General features: G+C 43.4%; 1 protein-coding gene across 1 annotated transcript; it reads left to right on the plus strand.

Moving 5' to 3' along the window:
- The first annotated feature begins 1,421 nt into the window (after window positions 1-1,421).
- Window positions 1,422-14,269, plus strand: LOC112432531 (uncharacterized). The gene is made up of 3 exons (XM_076878544.1): window positions 1,422-1,682; window positions 11,792-11,901; window positions 12,600-14,269. Exons 2-3 carry the CDS (start codon window positions 11,884-11,886, stop codon window positions 13,512-13,514), a joined length of 933 nt encoding a protein of 310 aa, XP_076734659.1. The 5' UTR covers window positions 1,422-1,682; window positions 11,792-11,883; the 3' UTR covers window positions 13,515-14,269.
- Window positions 14,270-22,643: the final 8,374 nt, after the last annotated feature.

The raw sequence follows: 22,643 nt of genomic DNA on the forward strand, positions 1-22,643 counted from the left end.
GAGATGTACATAAGAATGATTACGCAGTTACACAATCATCCCAAAAACTGTGTACTGATAGTTTCCACTTTCTCTTTTGTATCAGACATACTGAGACAATATTCGGGATAAATAACCATGAAAAACAATTTATTTATTCGGTTTAGCGGTTTACACATCACATCATTATAATCATTGAGCCCGTTTCACTTGAATTGTCCACTTGATGGCGCAGTAGAGCAAATGAATCATCACAATGCTTCGAACCATGAGTCGACCAGTTGGATGGGAAGCTTCAGTTCATCATGAGGCTTCATCTCACCATCACTAGTCTGCAGCGACCACTTCGTCAGAGGTAATGTTATGTTTGCAAACGAACTTATTAGCATTAGGTTGTCGTTAAATTCTCGTTTACTTAGTGCTTTTAAGTTAGTAGTCTAATATTGACTTGATTGGGACTATAGGCTGCCCAAGTGCTTTGGATGACGAAGAGTCGGAGGACTGGGCTCCGACGGTCAATCTCGGCTACGAACGAAAACCCAGATCGGAATCAGTTCTCAAACGAGAGAAAAGAATGAAGCTTAAGGCAGAACAGCATCGATGTGCAGAGGCGATTTTGGATATGCAACAGACGGCTGAGAGCCCGAGACACCCTTCAGAGGTGTCTCGTTAGACCGCTGAGAATGGTTTACCTTGAAACAAACAACTGTCACTCTAACGAAGTCCTAAGGATGTGGCATGTTTGTTGACGTTAAAGCCGCTACCGCTAACTGTTAGCGTGTTTAAGATAAAGCAATATAAGAACAAACACTCACCCTTGCAAACACCAAACTGTATCCATCACGGAGACGTTTTGTTCCAAGGTTGTGGACCCACCCGCTGACAAAAAAAATTGTACGCCTCCAGACTCTTGAAAGCTTTCATTTGCTGCCTAGTGTAGTAAGAAGTCTGGAGGACCAAGTAGTTGGTGATATCCACAGCCTCGATAGTAGGCAAATCCTTTACTTCTGTGGTGTATTCGGACATTTTCAAAGAATACGGATCACGTCCGATATATTTTTTTAACTATCTGTTTATATCTCTCCCGAGAAACGGGGTCTAAAGTTGCACAATAGCTGCTCTCCTGACTCTCCACAGTGTCCTCCATGTTTACTTCCGCCCTCCACTCAAAAATCGCGCTGCCTCCGCACGTCATCAGAACCACGTGACCGCAACCCAACTATTGGGATACAGCCTAAAGCTGTTCCAATTCTCAGCACCGGTCCTCTCTTTCCCTGAGTCCTTAGCAAATCTCCTTCCCACGATGACGTTTCCAACGAGGGCAAGAAAAAGAGTTTAGGAAAAGGAGATAGGCGCTACTTTTGAAATAACACCCCACATGGTTACGTTGGTCTGCTTAGTCACGTGACCGCACAGCAACAAATCACAGCAGAGCCGGAAAAGGAGGCGGAGCAAAGTGTGTGTGCAGGAGAGGAGTCAAGCAGAGAGCTGCTTTTTCATGAAACGGGAGTAAAGTAGTAAACTTACAGGAACATATACCACTGCCAACGTTGGGATTAATTTCTGCATCGATCTGCACACCCTTGTGTCCTGGATCGTAGCCGAGATCAGCGTGAACCACGTGGGTCTCTGCTCCCTGATCTGTTTCTTAAGACTTCCAGCTTCATCACGGAGTTTCTCTCGGTTTGTGGGCTCATATAAAGGTAAGCACCGAGCCAACTTTAATGTGGGTTCAGTTTATGTTGTTGCTGTTAAGAATAATAGATTGCTTGGTATACACTGGAGTTAGACAGTCTGTAGAGCAGAGGCGGAGCCGGACATTTGAAACACCCGGGGCTTAGCCCTAAAGGGTAGTATGCATGTGGGATTTTTTTTATTTATTTATTTATTTATTTTGGGGGGGGGGGGGGGGGGGGTTAGAAATGACTGAAAGATTAATAGGCTCTGTTTTGAGTTTTGTTCAGAAAAGAATGACTTCATATAGCGAAAAATATATATCTCATATGCAGAACACCTTAAACTAGTTTTTTAATTGAGCAGCAAGGCAGAACAAAGTCGGAGTTGTATCAAGACACGAGGACTAAACCCCAATTCAACCAGACCCAGAACTGATCCGGAATTAAAACTGGACTACAACAGTTCAAAATCAGGACTATGTAGGATTTAACCAAGACAGAACAAGAATCAGAACTAGATGATAGTAGCACTAAAAAATCATCATAGACCTGCACTACACTTGTTTTTTTAATTCTACCAAAGTCCACTATTTAGATTGAGAAAAGTTTATATAATTATTTAGCCTTGTTGTGCAAACAAGCCTGCATAACTTAATAAATGTAGAATTTGAAAAATAGCAAACCTAAAAAGAAACACTAGGTACGAGATACATGAGTACCTATACGGTGATACTTTTGGTAAACAACCATTTGACTAACATGTGTGTCTCACCTGCTCTTGTTCATCTCTGTTCTGTCCTCATTCTCCTCTCTGTTCCTCTCTCTCTCTCTTTGTGCTGACAATCATCAAATATACAGTTGAAACCAGATATTTACAAACTCTTCAGATCAAAACAAACACTTTTTTAATTGTAACATCAAATCAGACTAAATGTTTATTTTTTTAGATTGATAAATAAAAAAACATATTTGTTAACTTTAAGAGGAAAGAGAGAAATTGTCTGTATTTCTTAATTGCAAATGGCACCAAATTGTATTCAAAATTGAGCCACACTTATGGAGCTCCACAGTTCTTTTTCTGGTTTGGTTGACATCTGTTGATTTTACCCATTTCCACCAATTTGCTCACATGGACTCTACTAACCTATCAGAAGCTTCTTCAGCTCAGAATGGAATCGTCTGGAGTTTTCTTATTAATTAACAATAAACTTAGTGTACATGTACTCCTAAATTTGATCAAAGTGATAAAAAATAGACAGCTGTCTCTCTTTATTCTGACATTTAACTAATTCAAAATATATTTCAATATTTATCTAAAACAAAAGTTTAATCTAAATTGATGTTGTACAGTAAAAATGTTTTATGTTTTCTCCCTAAAGTGTATGTAAATATCTGGTTACAAATGTGAATATCCTGCTGTGTACTGAAATCCCTCTTGTTTTGCATAGAAATATACTGAACAACATACAAAACATAACATATAAAATAACATTTACCTGAGTTTTTTCTTTGAAAGATCCCTCTATTTTCCATTCTTATATTTCAGTACATAACTGAAACTGATTTAGTCGGGGAGGGTAAGAACTGAAAATATGAAATAAACACACATAAGCTAAGACTCTCTAAAAAAAATAGCATTTGTTCGGCTTTTCATTTCGCCATTTGTTGATTCACTTGAACAGCAAGTAACGTAATATTGGTCAAGTGATCAGTTTGATATCAATCTTTCGTGATGCACCGTCATATTTACATTATTTGTACGGTACGAATGATTTGCTTTGGTACCTGGTCAAACTTGAGCTCTCCTTAGTATGGCTGGCTCCGTCTCTCCAACAGAGCACTCACAGGCAGCAGCTGCCCCGCCCCCTCGCTCAGTCGCTTAGTGCCTGAGCTCGGATCATACCAATATCACGGGGGGTTCACGCACAGTCGTAAATTCCCACAGTGTGCACTATGTGCTTCGAATATTGTGTGTACTTTTTGTTTTATGCAGTTGTCAGCCAGGCATCTAACTATGAAAAAATTACACTCCAAAAGACCCCGGGCTTCTGACAAAACAACCCGGGCTTAAGCCCAGTAAGCCACCCCCACGCTCCGCCCCTGCTGTAGAGTTTGTGATTGTCTGCAACATTATAATCTGGCGGTTGCTATGGGGTAAGAATACATACAGAAAAATAGTCTTTGAATATGAACAAAGGGTGCAGGGCAGGAGAAGAGCCAACCCCCAGGACAGGAAGCCACATGTACAAGCATTGGGGGAGGGCAATCAGCCTTTAGAATAGGACTTCATAGGGCTTTGGAGTTGACGTCACGCCGCAAAGCATTGTGGGAGCGCAGCGCCATTTTCGGGGTCTACGAATCAAAACAAACACACAGTGTTGGAACGACGACTACAAGAAAGATGCTTAAAAGCAGCTCAAAAGAGAATGGACTGTATAGAGACCGATTGCGTCCAGAGGCGAAGTGGCGGTACTTGCAGAAAATAGCGTGCATTGGAAATGTGGACCCGTATGAAATACGGCCGTGGAGTGGAAACCCTGAAGACCAACCGCTACTGACGTAGCCTGACATATTTTCGTGCCTTATCTGTGGAGTCAGCACGTACAAGTCGTCATTCAAACAAAGGTAAGTCAGCTCGAGTACTGCGAGTGAAACGCGTTTGATTTCCCTGCAAATAGGGCTGCTCGATTATGGCAAAAATGATAATCACGATTATTTTCATTGAAATTGAGATCGCGATTATTTGACGATATTTATTTAACCCTTTAAGACCTACTATAGAACCAAGTCCGCCAGAGCTTATATTATTTTTTTACATGTTGTAGTGCCATTTGTGGGAGCATTTCAAGTTGCTATACAACTGTTATAGCCCATATTTTAATAATATGTATGCATTAAGTCCATAGTAACTACATTAATTGCAAAAAAGTGCAATAAACTACAAAAAAATTGAAAATTGTTTTTGTTTTTTAACATATATTTCTACTTGGAGAAATTTAAGAGGTTTATCCCTCAAAACTTTAAATACAACAAAGTTTATTTTGAGTGTCTTCATAGTTTTATTTTGGAGATACAGCAATTTTTATATACTGCAGGAAAAACAAAAACAATCCTATGATGCAAATTTGCAAAGAAAACAGCAGGTGCATCAAAATAAACTATTTCCAGCAGTGCAATTCGAGTTCTAAGCATCCCAGAAACTATTCAGAAAAGTCAAACATGACCAGTATAGGCTTTTAAGGCCTACAAGTAAAAAAAAACTACATTTTCCGCGAAAATGACATCACTTCCGGTTTCGGGCAGGAAATGGCGGACATGTGATAGTTAGCGGTGACGTCTGTTTCAATGTGCCAAGTGTTACGAACAGCTGATCGGATCGGCAAAGCGTGTTTCTGGAATATTATGTTTTTGTTCCTGCAAGCGCTTTTTATGCAATTTATGTGGAAGGAAACCGTGACCGAGGACAAGCTGATGGCATAAGATGTAAGTTTCATATGCAAAACAAATTATTGCGCTAGCTTACACGGTTCAGGTTCTACAGGGATTTAAAAATAGTTACACAAAACAGAGCGTGCTGCTCTGACCGGCTTTAAAGGGTTAACAATAACAATGTATTGAATAATGACTTTAAAAAATAATATAAAATAGTGTGCAACACCACTGAAGTTTTTTTTACCTCTCTTTTCAACCAACGGCAGTCACTCTCCTCTCCAAATAACTTCTGCTTAGCTTTCCGAGCTTCCCTCGGGACCTCTTAATCAGCGGTCTCCAACCTTTTTGCGCCACGGACCGGTTTATGCCCGACAATATTTTCACGGACCGGCCTTTAAGGTGTCGCGGATAAATGAGGGAGGGGCTAATAATCGGCTCAGTCATTTTTAATGATCGTTGAAAGCCCAGATCGTAATGTTAGGTGAGGCTGTGTGCAGGACGAGCAGGCCATGCGGGACGTGCAGGAACAGACAGATTGGAGACCTCAGGGGCAGACAAAGCTGAACCCTCGGAGACTGGACCAGGCGGAGCTGCAGAGGCTGGGGCCGGACCAGGCAGAGCTGCAGAGGCTGGGGCCGGACCAGGCGGAGCTGCAGAAGCTGAGGCCGAAGCTGGACCAGGCATAGCCGAGGCAGAGGCTAATGGCGGCTGGACGGGCTCCTCGGGCCCTCCAGCTGACGTGGCAGAAGGCTGAACGGGCTCCTCGGGCCCTCCAGCTGACGAGGCGTGAGGCTGAACGGGCTCCTCGGGCCCTCCAGCAGGAAGAGACGGCTGAAGCGGCTCCTCGGGCCCTCCAGCAGGAAGAGACGGCTGAAGCGATTCCTCGGACCCTCCAGCGGAGACAGGTGGCTGAAGCGGTTCCTCGGACCCTCCAGCGGAGACAGGTGGCTGAAGCGGTTCCTCAGACCCCCCAGCGGAGACAGGTGGCTGAAGCGGTTCCTCGGACCCTCCAGTAGAGACAGGTGGCTGAACGGACCCCTCGGACCCTCCAGCGGAGACAGGAAGCTGAACGGATGACCGAGGAGAGGAGCGACGGTGGCGTCGCTTCCTTTTAGACGAGGGAACAGGAACCGGTGGAGAAACGGAGACCTCCTCCTCATCCTCCGACCACACAGCCGCCAGGAAAAAGGCAGGCGAACGGACAGGCGAACAAGGTCCCAGCTGGCGTGAGGAAGGGGAGGAAACCTGCAGTGGCGATGAAGTAGAGTGTGCGTTGTCCTGCGGCAGCGGTGGGGAAGACGTAGTGAGGGAGAGAGCAAGCTCACTAGCCCTGACCTGCTCTCTCCAGGCAGTTATGGTGTTCCCCAACTCAGTGTCCTTAGCGAACTGGCTAAGCTGGGGATTATGCCGAATGATGGCCTCCACCGCGCTCAGCCCCACTGCCATGGTCCTTAAATCCGGGGACTGGGCGATGCGGTCGAGCAGGCTCACCATCCGCTCCATCTCACCGTAGAACTCAGAAGAAAAAGAGTCTGCAGGGTCCATGTTCTGGTCGCGATCTTCTGTTAGGTGAGGCTGTGTGCAGGCAGGAATAGGACCCAAGGTGCAGACTCCGGAGACAGAACTTAAACCAAAACAGCTTTAATGCTGAACGCAAACATAACATAACTGGAAAAACTCAAAAATAAACTAACACCGGCAGATTGACAAAACACACAGCAAAGTAAACGGTAGATCGCGACACAGACACAGAGAAACACTTGGCTAAAATACACAGAGGGAGCAATCAGGGAATGGGTAACAGGAGGGAAACACAGCTGGGACAAATCAGAACTGACGAGACCAAAGAAGCGTAAACTGAACACACTGAGAAAAGACAGAGACCTTCAAAGTAAAACAGGAAACACATAACACAGACACAGGCTCATAAGCAGGCACTACAAAGGGAACAGAGACGTGGGAACAGGGCACACACAAACACTGACTGAACACGGGGATATAGGAACTTAAGATACACATAGACGCGAACTAGACAAGGGGATGCAGGTGATAGGGGAGACAGAGCAACTAAAGAAGACAGAGACATAAGCCATAAGACAGAACTCAAAGAAACCAAAAACTAGAAAGTATAAATAATATCATAAACTCCAAAAACCCTGGGTCGACGACCCAGGCATCCTAACAGTACCCCCCCCCCCCCCCCTTAAGGGCTGGCTTCCAGACAGCCCAAACCAAAACATCAAAAACAAAAAAAAAAACAAAAACAACCCAACCAGGGTGGGCGGCGGGGGAAACAGGACGGAGGGCTCGAAACAAACCAAACAAGGAGCCAGAAACAACAAAACAAAACAAAAAAGTGCAAACAGAACAAAACACAGAAGCAAAGTCCAAAACAACAGTATAAATAATATCATAAACTCCAAAAACCCTGGGTCAACGACCCAGGCATCCTAACAAGTAAAGCTGTGGGTTGTGGGAATGAACCATAATGTTTTATCTAGGGGTCTAGATTTATGCCTGTAGTGCACTGCCATGTAAATAATTTGCATTTACTGAATATATACTGACTGAGTCCCACTGTTCAAAAGTTGAATAAAGAAACAAACTAATTTTTGCCTCTTTTTTTAAATTTTATTGAAACCACCTTATAGAACATCACATCAGTTACAATGTAGAATCCATGTCATTTATCAGAATCAGAATCAGAATACTTTATTCATCCCGAGGGAAATTAGGGGTTACAGCAGGCAGCACGCTAATGGCGCATGCGCACTCACAAAGGAACCTTCTGACCAACTTTACACAAACATCACATTGGGCAGACATGTCAGAAGGTAGGCTGAAAGGAAAAAACAACGAAAATACACTACATGAGGTAAGAGGAGGAGAAAAAAAACTCCACTCAGACTGAGCTCCTAGTGGGAGAACAGTTTGATAACAGAAAAAACACCTCAGCACAAAAGCACATGACTATCAATACACCATAGAAACACGAGACAAGCAACAGGGGCGGGTAAAGGGTAAGAGAGAGCCGGTGTAGACAGCGCATCCGGTCCTGCAGCATCTGTGCTGGTCCAGTTGACTGCTATCTTCCCCGGTAGGGCACAAGCATCGAAGGCGTTGGAAAGGGAGGGGGGATGAGTGAGTGCTTATCAGTGTAAGTGTGTGTGTGTGCGTGTCCATAGTTTAGCTGAGACAGTGTCCTTCGGCCTATCAGGCTAAGTAAATAGTCTTCCAGCCAATCCAGGTGTCCTTGCATGGGATGGGAAGAATAGCCGTAACACAGTCGTTATCAGGGAGTGATTGTTCGGCTCCAGCCTCTGGCCTGCAGCTGGTGCCGTTATGGGGGTCCGCAATCTCAATGTTGATTTTGTAAATTTCCATGCGAGCAGCCCAGGAGAATTTTTGGCTGCCCTAACACTCCGACACTGGCCTCTCGATCTCCCGTTGGAGAGCCACGATCCTCCCCATGATGATATCAAACTTCTGTTCCATGGTGTTGCCATTCTTTTGATTCTGAGACCTCACAGCTGCAGTGATCTGTTCCGTGATGTCGTCCAACTGTCGCTCAAGGGTCTCATTTTGAGCAGGCCTCTCTCTGATGTTTCCCCCCATACGCTTGAGCCTTCACAGCAGCTGTAAGCATCTCCAAGGTGTTGACCATATTACGTTCGTTGTGAGAGGTCGCGCCTCATCTCATCTCTTCAATTCCAGCGGGCAGCCTTAGGGGGGTTTGAACAGCCGGTTCCGCTCTCTTATTTCTCCAATAAACCAGGGCCAAGCCAACTCCGATCAGCACGAACCCTGTTATCATGGTTCCGAATAGATAGATATCTTCAGCGTCCTCGATCGACAGTCCCGCCAGACACATGACTCTCCAGTTCTGCCACCCGTCCATCGTGTATCCGGCAGGGAAAGTCCCTCCAGGGCACTCGGGCTCTCCCGAGCCCAGACTTCTCGTTGAGAAAAGGGTGTCAATAGCATTCAGAGACCAGTTAATCAAATCCATAATTCTCTTTTAGGTTTTAGAGAATGACCGTGTGAGTCTATTCCAGGGAAAGTAATGCACACGAAACAGACAAGGACATAGAGGCTAAGCAGGGAAGATAAGGGTGAGGAGGAGAGGAGAAAAGTGCGACCGCCTTCGCTGAGAGCCAAAGAAGAAAAATGATTTTATAGTTTACAAATGACAAAATGTTTACACAAAATCACGAGTGTTTACATGATATCACTCACTACTAACATTACTTTATTTACTGTATCTTTTGAAAAAATACAGCAATTTTAACAGCACAAGACTTAAGAGTATTTAACAGGAGCAGGTTTCATTTTTCCCTGGTTTTATTATCACACTGTTCACCAAATCGCAGCAAACCTTCACCATCTTATCCAGAAGGGTCACCTCTTCACCCTCACAAGGAAGAAGTAATCTGATTGGCATGGTGGTATGTTTGAAGCAGGTCCCTTGTGTAGCACTGGAACCCAGTCACGATGTGATTCATCCATTTAATAGGCTGGTTTGCTGCAATAATGCCAAATAATTAGCAACTCTATAAATAGAAGGTAGTTCTGCAAAATCACTCAGTAGAATGTTTGTTGTCATTTGCTATGAGCTCAGAGCGCATAGAAAATAAAACTAATAGGCTATAAAGATTGATATGAACATATTTAGAACTTACCGGAATGAAAATGTCTGGAGCACCAACAGATATTTGGAGATGGAATAGAACTGCACGTCAGCTCGTCTCACAGCTGCTCTCCAGGCTAGACGCCTTTGTTTGGTAACATCGATACACGAGCTGCCTCGTGTTGCTTCCAGGTTGGGAAAGAATGAAAAGATAAACCATTTTCAAGCTTATTTTCTTGCTGGTCGTGCGATCGAACATTGCAGCCGACCACACAGCAAATACGAACCATGGCTGTTGTCTGTGCCTTCGCTCCCTTTTCACTTGCGCTAGACCCCCAAAATGGCGGATCGGGCCAAAATCCTTTCCACGCCCACCCCCGTGACATCACGCTCCAAAGCCCTATTCCATTACAGAATACATGCCCCAAAATGTATTCTGTAACGTATTCCGTTACGTTACTCAATGACATTAACGTATTCTGAATACTTTGGATTACTTAATATATTATCATGCTTTTTACAACAACGTGAATGTACTATTGCTGGGTGATTCATTACTATTACTGAAGGTCCGCGACTCCGAACTGTAGTAAAGGGACCTCTGACTAATACGGCAGGGTCCCTGTCGGCTCGTAGCCGAAAAATAGCTTTACTTTGTTGTGTGGGTCAACTTTTCTTGCGAGAGACAGAGAGAGGCGTTGAAAGACTGCTCCAACAGAACTTATTGTTTTCGGAGGAAAACACGAACAAGGTGTACAGTCGAGTCTTAATAGCTTACTTACAACTGGGCTCGTCAGGCACTCTTCTTGGCTGAAGTGGTTATTATTATATTTACATGCTTCCAGCTCCCATTTTTCCTCGATGACAGCTCGTACTTTTCCACTCCCCCTTTTCTCCCTCCTCGCGCTCACAGACCCATAATGTGTATGGCAGTCCATTCTCCCTGCAACACGGACTACACTGCCCATGATGCTACATTCTTTAGAGCTATGCTTGTAGCATTCTGCCTGTTAGCTTAGCACAACAACAACGAAAAGGCGCTCTCTCACCCAGGAAACACACAGTCGCAGAGAGCAAGAGAGCGTCGCCCTGTAACCATGGCAACCGTAACGCTGCCGCCTGGAACAACAGAACGTAGCTGTCAAACAAAACCCAAACAGTCCTGACCCGCGACAAAATGAAACAGGAAAGTACCGCAGTGTAATCCATTTATTTCAACAAAGTAACTGTATTCTGAATACCACCTTTATAAACGGTAACTGTAACGGAATACAGTTACTCATATTTTGTATTTTAAATACGTAACGGCGGTACATGTATTCCGTTACTCCCCAACACTAAAGGAAGAGGAGCTCGTGAACTGGAACCACCACAGCAAAAGAGAGTGAAGCCATATGTGCAGAAGAATGCAGTGACATATGATGTTCCTTCTTCCTGATATTGCTGTCATTCGGAACCGCTACGTTGATCACTACGGCCGTCTTCTTCTGTTTGTCTACCAAATGGTGGTTAGCCACCACCATTTTGTCCGTCTGTATCTGGAAGTCCCACAGGATCTTAGCTCGGTCATTCTCCACCACCCTTGGGGGTATCTCCCATTTTGACCTCGGGACTTCCAGGTTATACTCGGCACAGATGTTCCTGTACACTATGCCGGCCACCTGGTTATGGCGTTCTATGTATGCCTTGCCTGCTAGCATCTTGCACCCTGCTGTTATGTGCTGGATTGTCTCTGGGGCATCTTTACACAGCCTGCACCTGGGGTCTTGCCTGGTGTGATAGACCCCAGCCTCTATGGATCTGCACATATATATATATATATATATATATATATATATATATATATATATATATATATATATATATGCTCCCAGGCCTCTGGTAGAGGACCCAAGCTTGAAGGATAAACCGCCCGCAGGGGCGTGCTGGGTGTTATTATTTATATATGTATATATATATATAGACATGTATATGTATATAGACATGTATATATGTATATGTACATGACAGCATTGCTGTCCAGCATTGTGTTTATCAAAACTCTTTTTACAAATCCTGCTGCGTGTGTGTCCCCCAGGTGATTAACAGGAGGAGAAGAGTCTGGTGGTGCAACGGAGGAACAATTTCATCCATTTGGACTCAGCTCAGCCACTACAGAGGAAACAATCAATGACTTCAACACAAAAGGTGAGAAAAATATCACAGTTACAATTAGGGATGCACCGATACCGTTGCTGGTATCGGGTATTGGGGCCGATACTGTAAAATGTGTGTGTACTCATATTCGTAAAAGTTAAGCGATACCATGAACCGATAATAATGTAGCCCGGATGGGAATTTGGGAGTAGATACTCATAATTCCCATGGACTTAAACGCCACGGTAACATAAGGTGTTCACAGTTGATGTTTTGTGATGTAACTGTACCCAGAATGTAATTTGCCCTGTAATATGTCACAAGGTAAATACAGGTAATTAGAGCAATCAAACTGTTATGTTAATCATAAAGTATTATTTTATGGTATGTAACTCTGAATGGAGTTTAAATATTGTTCAGAGTTCTAATTTCTTGTAACAGAAGTTACAAGAAAATACAAAGATCATATTTTATAAGCACACATTGAAACAACAATATCATCAGTTGAACTTGAAATTTCTTATGCGTAAAAGATTTTCTCTGCTGATCAATATTTCTTCAATAATGTCATTTTCATTACAACTCTCATTGTAGCACATCATTGTAATGTGACACTGCCACCAGAAGGTGGTGGAAACACACCAACAATGTGTTTGTTGACATGTTTGATTCCACCAATGAAGGGAGTTTCAGTTTGTTCCACGACTGCATTTCACTCACTGCCTCTGTTTGTATCTCTGTCACTGCAGGACCAACATGGAGCGAGAAGTCAGCGCTCTCAGGAGGCCGACAAACCTCACAGAAGAAAGGGAGAGAAAACCTACAGCTGTGATGAGTGTGGAAAGTCTTTTACCCTGGCTGGGAACTTGAAAAAACACCAACTCATCCACAGTGGAGTTAAACCTTACAGCTGTGACTTGTGTGGAAAGTCTTTTACCCAGGCTGGACACTTGAAAAAACACCAACTCATCCACAGTGGAGTTAAACCTTACAGCTGTGACTTGTGTGGAAAGTCTTTTACCGAGGCTGGAAGCTTGAAAAAACACCAACTCATCCACAGTGGATTTAAACCTTACAGCTGTGACTTGTGTGGAAAGTCTTTTACCCAGGCTGGACACTTGAAAAAACACCAACTCATCCACAGTGGATTTAAACCTTACAGTTGTGACTTGTGTGGAAAGTCTTTTACCGAGGCTGGACACTTGAAAAAACACCAACTCATCCACAGTGGAGTTAAACCTTACAGCTGTGACTTGTGTGGAAAGTCTTTTACCCAGGCTGGACACTTGAAAAAACACCAACTCATCCACAGTGGATTTAAACCTTACAGTTGTGACTTGTGTGGAAAGTCTTTTACCGACGCTGGACACTTGAAAAAACACCAACTCATCCACAGTGGAGTTAAACCTTACAGCTGTGACTTGTGTGGAAAGTCTTTTACCCAGGCTGGACACTTGAAAAAACACCAACTCATCCACAGTGGAGTTAAACCTTACAGCTGTGACTTGTGTGGAAAGTCTTTTACCCAGGCTGGAACCTTAAAAAAACACCAACTCATCCACAGTGGACTTAAAGCACACAACTGTGAGTTGTGTGGTAAGGCTTTTGCTCTAAATAGCGACTTACACAGGCATCTAGTTACCCACTCTGGAATTAAGGCGTAGAGCTGCGACTTTTGTGGAAAAAGTTTCAGTGACAAACGGTACCGAAATATTCACCTACGGATTCAGACTGGAATTGATGTTTCCTGCTGTGATCAGTGTGGGAAACTGTTTACAACAGATGCACAGTTACAACAACACACTGAGGAGAGACCTTATAAATGTTACCTGTGTGAGAAGACTTTTAAAGCTCCAAATCAGCTGAAAAAACACCAACAGATCCACTCCAGAAAGTAACTCTAGAAGTGCAGTTACTGTGAGGATGTATTGATTTTTTATCTTGTAATTTTAACCTGATTGTTTGGAAAAAGTCTGATCAGTAAACTTATGGAGTTATACTGAATGAACTGTTTGGAAAAATGAAGAAGTAACCTGAGTTTTATAGTGTAAACAGTAAAATGTAATTGGACGTTGGCAGAGATGCTTTTTATTTCAGGCGACGTTCAGGATAAAAACGTTGAAGGAATTCTCTGATTTACAATGTCTTTGTTTAGGAGTGGAGCGAAGCACACTGATCCATTTCTCAACCCTGTCGTCACTGTGGTGGTGGGAAAGCGTTTCTCTTTGAGCTTTGTGGAAAAACCTCCAATCACGAACGGGACCTAAAACCACATCAACGTAGACACACTGGAGACAAAATGAACTACTGCAACGAATGTGGGAGAGGCTTCCACACACCAAGTACATTAAAAAAATGTCTGTGAAGGTTCTCAGTCATCCAGGTCATCGTAGTCAAAGGAGCTTGCAAAGAAAAGCGTCTGGACTTCTTTAAGTTGCTTGAAGACGTTTCACCTCTTATCCGAGAAGCTTCTTCAGTTCTAAGGTCAAATGGTGGAGAGTCCCAGATAAAAACCTAGTGGGAGTAACCCCCCACAGAGGGACAAAAGGACCCCCTGATGATCCTCTAATCGCCTGAGCCAAGGTGTGAAATTGGGTGTGGGACCCAATCAGCCAGAGTTTCGGGTGTGTTCATTGTGAAACCTGGCCCCACCTTGTCATGCGAATTCCTGAGGTCAGATGGCCCAGGATGTGAGTGGGCGTTAAGGCGTCTGGGAAGGGATCTCAAAACTGGATTATAGATGGCAGAGAGTTGGTGTCGTAAACCCCTGACTCTATTCAAAGATGGTCGCTCACAGTGGACATAGATGGCTTCTTTCACTCCTCTTTCAAACCATCTGTCCTCTCTGTCCAAAATGTGAACATTGGCATCCTCGAAAGAGTGTCCTTTATCCTTAAGATGCAGATGGACTGCTGAGTCTTGTCCTGTGTAGCAGGACAAGACTAACAAGACCACAACACTAACAATGAACACACCCGAAACTCTGGCTGATTGGGTCCCACACCCAATTTCACACCTTGGCTCAGGTGATTAGAGGATCATCAGGGGGTCCGTTTGTCCCTCTGTGGGGGTCACTCCCACTAGGTTTTTATCTGGGACTCTCCACCATTTGACCTTAGAACTGAAGAAGCTTCTCGGATGAGAGGTGAAACGTCTTCAAGCAACTTAAAGAAGTCCTGACGCTTTTCTTTGCAAGCTCCTTTGACTACATTAAAAATACATGACCTCTTCAAAAAGCACATCTGTGACCAGTGTGGGTAATCCTTCACCACTGCAGGAGGGACACCATACAAGTGCAGACACTGTGACAAAAGCTTCTCACAATCAGGTCATCGTAACAAACATGAACGTACACACATGGAAGTGAACTTCAGCTGTGACCAGTGTGACAAGAGTTTCAGGAATCTCAGTTCATACTCCGAACACAAACGATCCCACGCTGTAAATAAACTGTTTCACTGTTACCAATGTGCAAAAACCTTCACTTCATTATCTGCTCTGTGCAAACATCAGCCTGATCATGCAGGACTGAAATCACTGGATCACAATGAATCTGAAGAGAGAGAAAGATCCTCTTCTGGTTTCAGGGTCAGACTTAAAAACCTTGAGATCAGGCTCCACAGAGTTCAGATGGAATCTCCTGTAAAGAGTGTCAGCTGATGCCACACTTGGATCTGATGAGGTAGCTCTGATTTCTGGAGCTGCAGTGAATAATCCTGAATGTTACATTTAGGAAGCTGCATGTATAGATATGCATATCTATGCATATCAAGTTTTTTTTTCCTTTGGGGTATTTTAATTCTCTAAAATTATCTCTGTTACATTTTAATCTTTGTTCCCTTAGGACACAGTAGTGTTTAGTAGTTGTACTTGTTACTGTATTATTAAAGTTATAGGAATGTCTTTTTTACCAAACCAATAATGTATCAGAATTGCAGATATGGATATATATTTCAATTTCTTTTATTTGAACTTTCTTAGTGTTTCCAAAATTAACTTAATGTGGGGTAATGTATTCATTTAATGTGTTACCTCTGTTAAATTTCAATCCTTCATTCATATTTAACCTTTTGCTGTTGTAAAATCTTCTCTTAAATCCTTTTCTCCCAAAACTACAAATATTTTCACAGCAGTTGCTCTTAAAACCTCCAAAATGAACTAAATCTGTTCACCAGCTTTGAAACAACACCTGCTGTGACTTTATGTCCAGAAAAAAAGAAACTCAAGCTGAACTGGTTTTGGGCTGTACTTCCATGTAATGCCAGTTTGTACCAGAAGATGGAGCAGTGAGTCAGTGTAACCTTTATTCAATTAGGCAAAGAGCACAATCTTATTCACAGTGGCAGCAAAGAAATGTTGAAAGTTAAAAACAGCAGCACACATCAGAACCATTTTAAAGATCACAGGTGACTACTTTTACGTAATTCAAATTCTGTTAAACCTCTATTTTTTTGCTCCTCCTTTCACTTTAGTGTATTTAGTCCTTGAAGTCCACATGTTGTTTTTTAATGAATTTTGATCCACATGTTCTGCAGCTGTTTTCTTGTTGATTTGAAGTTTGTATTATGAAATCCTGATAATGTTAAAGTGTTAGTTATATTTGAGGAAGTCTGTGTAGAGTTTATCTTATTATCTTATTAAACAGTTTGGAGTGAAAAATAAAGAAATGGTCTCAGAACAAGTAGTTTGACCCATTATTTCTGATTCAAACTAATTTAACTGTTTTCAGTGGTACATGTGGAGGTTTATCACAGGAGGCGACTTGGCTGTTCTCCACTCACACTGAAGAAGGATCCTGCAGCTCATTAAAAACTCTAAAATGATCTTGAAAGAACATATGTTTGATTTTTCTTAAAAACATGCTGTTGGCATGAAGCTTTGAGACAGTGTTTTTAAGAGTCATTGTGGTTAACATCTCACACATTCCAATAAATTTAATCACAACTCTGTTTTTTATGTGGCCTATCAACACAATTTGAAACCTGGTATAAAGTCCACTCTTTTTACGTCACTTGTTCCATCTGTCCTGCTCACATCTCCAATGGTTGTACACGTTGTCATTAACGTGGCTTCACTCCACATTAGCCACGCCACTTTGCTAGCTAAAACACCGGTTTCGGCACATAAGGACGCTGTCATAGCCTGTCAACGACGTTGATTAGCTGCGCATATACGAATTTGAATCACGTGATTGGCTGGACTATGGGATGAGGTGCCATTGTTCTAATCCCATACTGGAGCAGCCAGTCACTTACTGACTAACACTGCAAAACAGAATTGTTAACGTATTCACTTTAATTTCAATTCCGGTTAGAATTTTACTTTATGTGCAACACGGATTTTTTCTGCACAGAGACCGTGCCAGCAGTGCGCAATTGAGCACACGCGCAGTTTAGAGGGAACATTGGTGATGATTATCAGAAAGTGAACAAGGTCTCATGGTTTGATGCTTGTCCAATGCCTGAGTTGACCTGGACTGGTTAAGCACTGCTTGTCTTATTTTATGATGCTGGATTTAACCAACGCTTACTGGCAGATTCCCTTATCTGCAGAGTCCAAAGACAAAAACGGCCTTCTCCACTCTGTATGGTTCGTACCAATTCGTCACACTTCCGTTTGGCTTATTTGAAGCCTCGGCCATTTTTCAGCACCTCATGGAGCGGTACCTGCTTCCTCAAATTGCATATGCTGTTTTCTACCTGGATGATGTTGTTGTGGTACCCCTGTGAGGTACCACACAGTTAAACGGTTAAAGGAAACCTCAGAAGAACGGCAGCTAATTCCCTTTTTGCAGCATGCAGCCAACGAGGTATTTATTGATTTATCGTTGATGAGAGATTTTTTAGTTTTGTGATTATGCTTAGTTGTAGCTTCATTTAAAGGAAGAAGAGCTTGTGAATTGGAACCAACACAGGAAGAGAGATTGAAGCCATATGTGTAGAGGAATGCGGTGACATACGATACCATACCTCCTGTTTTAACAGACAAGCTGGCTCTCTCTCTCTCTCTCTCTCTCTCTCCTTTTATGGGAATGTCTGAATTTCTATACATACAAAGGTACCTCCTTTTTCAGCAGATAAGCGAAAGGTTTTCTCCTTCTAAGGAAAAATTATCAGTTCCATACATGCCACTCCTACTGCTGTGGAAACTTGATTTAAGTATACATGTAAATAAAGGATGTTCTGAATGCCCTGGGCGGTTTTTCTGTGTCACATCGGTTGAGCAGTGACCGCCCATGCGCATGTAAAAAATAGATATCTGAGTTGTAAGTTTCTTTGCCTTCCAACAACTTTCTCCTCACAATCGTGTTTGTTGTACAGTGTTATCTTTAGTGCTGTGTCTTACGCCGAGTTTTATTTTGTTAATGCTGTATAGTTTTCACGGTAGCTTTGGAGAGAAGTCTTCAAATAAACCAGTGACAGAAAACCACTTGCGTCTGCCTGTGCTTCGAGGGAATTATACTCATGTAGCTATGATGATGTTTGCTAGTTCACCTTACATGCATTAATGTAATAACATGGATAGCGTACTCAACGTGAATTACACATGAACAACATTAAGCTACTCACGCAGAGAAGAACGGCTGCTGCTGCCATCTTCGTCCGTCATCATTTCTGCTACACTGGCAGGGCTAGGGGCCAGGACTCTACTCTTCGTGTTTTGGGGGGATGTTGCTAATTCCGGGTCCGATAACAGGCACCACACCTGCAGTAGATGTACACGGTGTGAGGTCTCAGCAAGCTATGAAATACGGCGCATTTCTCGGCTTTTAAAAAAACGCTATGCGTCACCAGGCGTTTCATCAGATTTGAGGTGTTACCTCCTTTGACAGTATTGCAGTATCTGATTAAAGCACTTGTAGCAGGCTGCTGAGTTTGCATCTTTTGCTGTGAAGTACAGCCAGACTTTTGACCGCTTCGCCTTGGGCATTTTTAATCTGTAGCTCTGATCTAAAAGAACGTACGTACCTGGACCCGCCTACTATCCTCGGAAACGTAAAATGATTGGCTAGAATCTAAAGTGTATCACAGCTCAGGAAAAAAAAGCACTGAAATAAAGCACCGAAATGTGCGCTGCTTTTCTGTCTGGTTACTACCGTTTATGTCAGAACCGGTGACGGTTTTGCTGTTTTTAATGGAGACCAGGGGTTCCATTATCTGGTTGGTATTGTTAGTGATTAATTGTTGGATTGGGAATTTAAAATAGTGTAATAAAGAAAAAACACTTTAGTTCTTATGGAGTCTTTTATTGGGTTTATGTGACATACAACTAAAATGACAGCTTGTAAAGGTGAAGAGACAGTGGGACTGGCCATCCTACCTGTGTCAGAGAAGAGCCAAGGTTAAAGCTGTCTACAGTTAATCATTTGTGAGTAACCTAAATAAGGTACTCACCTGTCCTGGTTGCTTCTTGCAGGATGTGGAGCATAAGAGTGAAAGCAGCTTAATCACCTGTTTAAGGGCTCTTGGAGTAGACCAGTGTGCCAGGTTAGGGAGTATGGATAAAGAGGGTTTTAATTTATATAGTAATGGGTGAAGCTCATGTTATTGGTTTGTTTATAGTACGTGTTGGAAATATGTATATGTTTGTGATGTGCTTTAATGTAATTGCATGTTTGTGTGTGTGGAGGGTTATGTTTTCATTTTGATTAGTTAACCCCCATACTTGGGCTATTCCGGAAGAGTATAAAAGTGGTAAATGGCCTGCATTTGTATAGCGCTTTTCTAGTCCATAGGACCCCAAAGCGCTTTACACTACATTCAGTCATTCACCCATTCACACACACATTCACACACTGGCGATGGCAAGCTACATTGTAGCCACAGCTGCCCTGGGGCGCACTGACAGAGGCGAGGCTGCCAGACACAGGCGCCACCGGGCCCTCTGACCACCACCAGTAGGCAAACATGGGGTTAGTATCTTGCCCAAGGATATTTGGCATGCAGCCAGGAGGCAGCCTGGGATCGAACCACCAACCTTCTGATTACTGGCTGACCTGCTCTGCCACCTGAGCTACAGCCACCCCAAAAGGAAGCCATTTTGTTTAGTTATAGTTAGTGTTCTTGTGCTCCTATCATGTTCCTTCATTAATAAAGTGCCAATCCATGGATGTCTTTTACTCCAGTCTTGCGTCATATTATTGGACAGAAACTATGACCGCCGGCCAAAACTGACACTGTTATTGAACTGTTTAGCCAGTAAGACACTGTAGAAGACAATGTGATGTGTTTATTGATATGAGTAAGGAAAGTAACTGTTATGAAAGAAAATGTTAATTAGAGAAAATGAACCAGTAAAGAGAGTATATTTCACTGAGGATGTGAAATAAGTAAATGTAATTGATGTGAATGAGGAACCTGCTGAATTATATATTGAAAGCTCATGGTAGTGTTTATATAGCATTTGTTTGTGTGAAATAAATCAGACTCAGACACAATCTGGAGGAATACAAAGACACATGCTGTCTTCCTTACTCTGCTCTTCACCTGCTTTTACAGGTAACATATTTGTCATCATGGTCTTCATCCTTGGGACCCGTAACAAATCTTGGGGGCTCGTCCAGGATTGTCGACACCTTGCAGTTGAGACTGATCCAAAAATGACATCTGGGACCAGGACGGGAGCTGATGCGAGCTGAAAGTTGGAGCCGAGACTGATCCATGGTTGCTAAGACGGTGGGTCCAGCGGGCCTGGGTCAGCAAGAGGTCGACGCAGAGAAGGCTTCCCTGATGCAGAGATAGTTCGTGGAGTGCTCAGGATATTAAGGCCTGGAACTTTTAAAGATATGTTAATCAATAAAGACGATTTGACTGTACTTGAACTGAAGGGGTTTCTCCATGCCCACCTGAGAGAGAAAAATAGTACAGAACTCTTTCAAGAATTAATGTGTGCCAGAAAAGATGAAAGTGAGACACCGCAGCAGTTTCTCTACCGGGTGACAGGGTTGAAGCAGTGGGTCCTCTTCATATGGGACCCAACCTAACCTTAACAGTAGCAAACCAAGTCTCCCCTCGCCAGTCACATCAGAAGTAGTTAACCAGCAGCAGGGTGAGGCACTCGCTACATCTGGTGTTATGGCACCCCACACTAAACGTGGGGCAGTTGCTAAGCTAATCAGTAAGAAAGCTCTCATACATTGCAATTTGAATGGCTTAGTAGTGAAAGCAGTACTTGACACATGAGCTCAAGTTTGCATCATAAGTAAACATTGGAAAGACTGATACTTGCCTGACTTAGTCATGCAACCTCTATCTGAAATCATCAAGGAAATTGATGAGTTGAAAGTTTGCGCAGTCAACGGGGAAACCATATCATTTGATGGCTGGGTACCCATCATGATCAACTTACCGGGGAGTGAAGACCCCAGCCTCTCCGTCAGTATTCCGGTCCTCGTCAGTACCTTGCCTGTGGACAAACCATTGATCGGTTTCAATGTCTTGGAACAGATCATTGAGGAGCAACTAGAGCAGTTGATACCTACTCTTGTTACCTTGCTGTGTAATGCCATCTGTCTTCCCCCTGAGAATGGTGAGGTGGTCTGAAGCTTCATTCAGACAGTAGAGCCAAACATTACACAAGGGTACTTGAGAACAGTTGAAAGGGATGTGATTATCCCTCCTGAACAGGTCACCTGGTTAAAGTGCCCCGTTCCATCAACCATGAATCCGCTTGATTGTTTAGTGCTGTTTGAGGATGATTTGGGCAACCAGGCCCTAAAGCGGTTCTATGTCTTGACGGGGTTAGTTGAAATACAGAATCCAGCTAACCCATACATCACCATTGCTCTAAGTCAGGGTGCCCAATCCCGGTCCTCGAGAGCTACCGCCCTGCAGCTTTTAGATGCATCCTTGTTCCCACACACCTGAATCAAATGAATGGCTTGTTATCAGGCCTTTGCCAAACATGATGGCATGCTGAAGAGATCAAACCATTTGATTCAGGTGTGTGGGAACAAGGATGCATCTAAAAGCTGCAGGACGGTAGCTCTCGAGGACCGGGATTGGGCACCCCTGCTCTAAGTAATGACACCAAACATGATATGACCTTGACAAGCAAGATGGCCCTGGGCACCTTACAGCCAGTTGAACGTATTGTGGAGGTTGAGGCCTCAAACGAGTGCCCACCTGCAATAACAGTTCGCAAGATAATGGTGGAGTCAGCCGGACCTCTCCCAATGTCGTGGTATCCGCCAGTGAATCTTGATCATTTGGAAGAGGAACAAAAAGAGATTGTCCAGAGAATGTTGTTTGATGAGTGCAGGGTCTTTGAGTGGGATGGGACCAATATTGGTTGTAATCCTGATCTGAAAATGGTGATAAACCTAAAGGATGACATACCAGTGCAGAGAGCATATACCTCCTTTGTGCGGTCTTGTAGATGTGGATACAACTTCCTCCCATGGATTCCTATCGTATTCCTGTCTAAACGGCCCATCTGTGTCTCCTAAAGGATGACATACCAGTGCAGAGAGCATATACCTCCTTTGCGTGGTCTTGTAGATGGGGATACTACTTCCTCCCACAGATTCCTATTCTATTCCTGTCTAAACGGTCCATCTGTGTCTCTGTTCCTGTCCGTGATGTGGCCTCCCATGATTTACGCACCGTCTGTGTGGGCCTGGATCCTTGTGTCATCGATTCACAGAGAGTTGGGGAATGGCTTTCAACTCTCTGTGAATGGTACTCATGGCCATTGATCAGTGTGCTTTGGTCAGTGGTTGTTCTAAATGGTCATGAGAATTTGTATATTAATGATCAAGGAACTGACCTCCCAGATCATTGTTACTTCAGTGG

The sequence above is a fragment of the Maylandia zebra genome, linkage group LG3 (assembly GCF_041146795.1).
Source record: "Maylandia zebra isolate NMK-2024a linkage group LG3, Mzebra_GT3a, whole genome shotgun sequence".
Taxonomy (NCBI): Eukaryota; Metazoa; Chordata; class Actinopteri; order Cichliformes; family Cichlidae; genus Maylandia; species Maylandia zebra.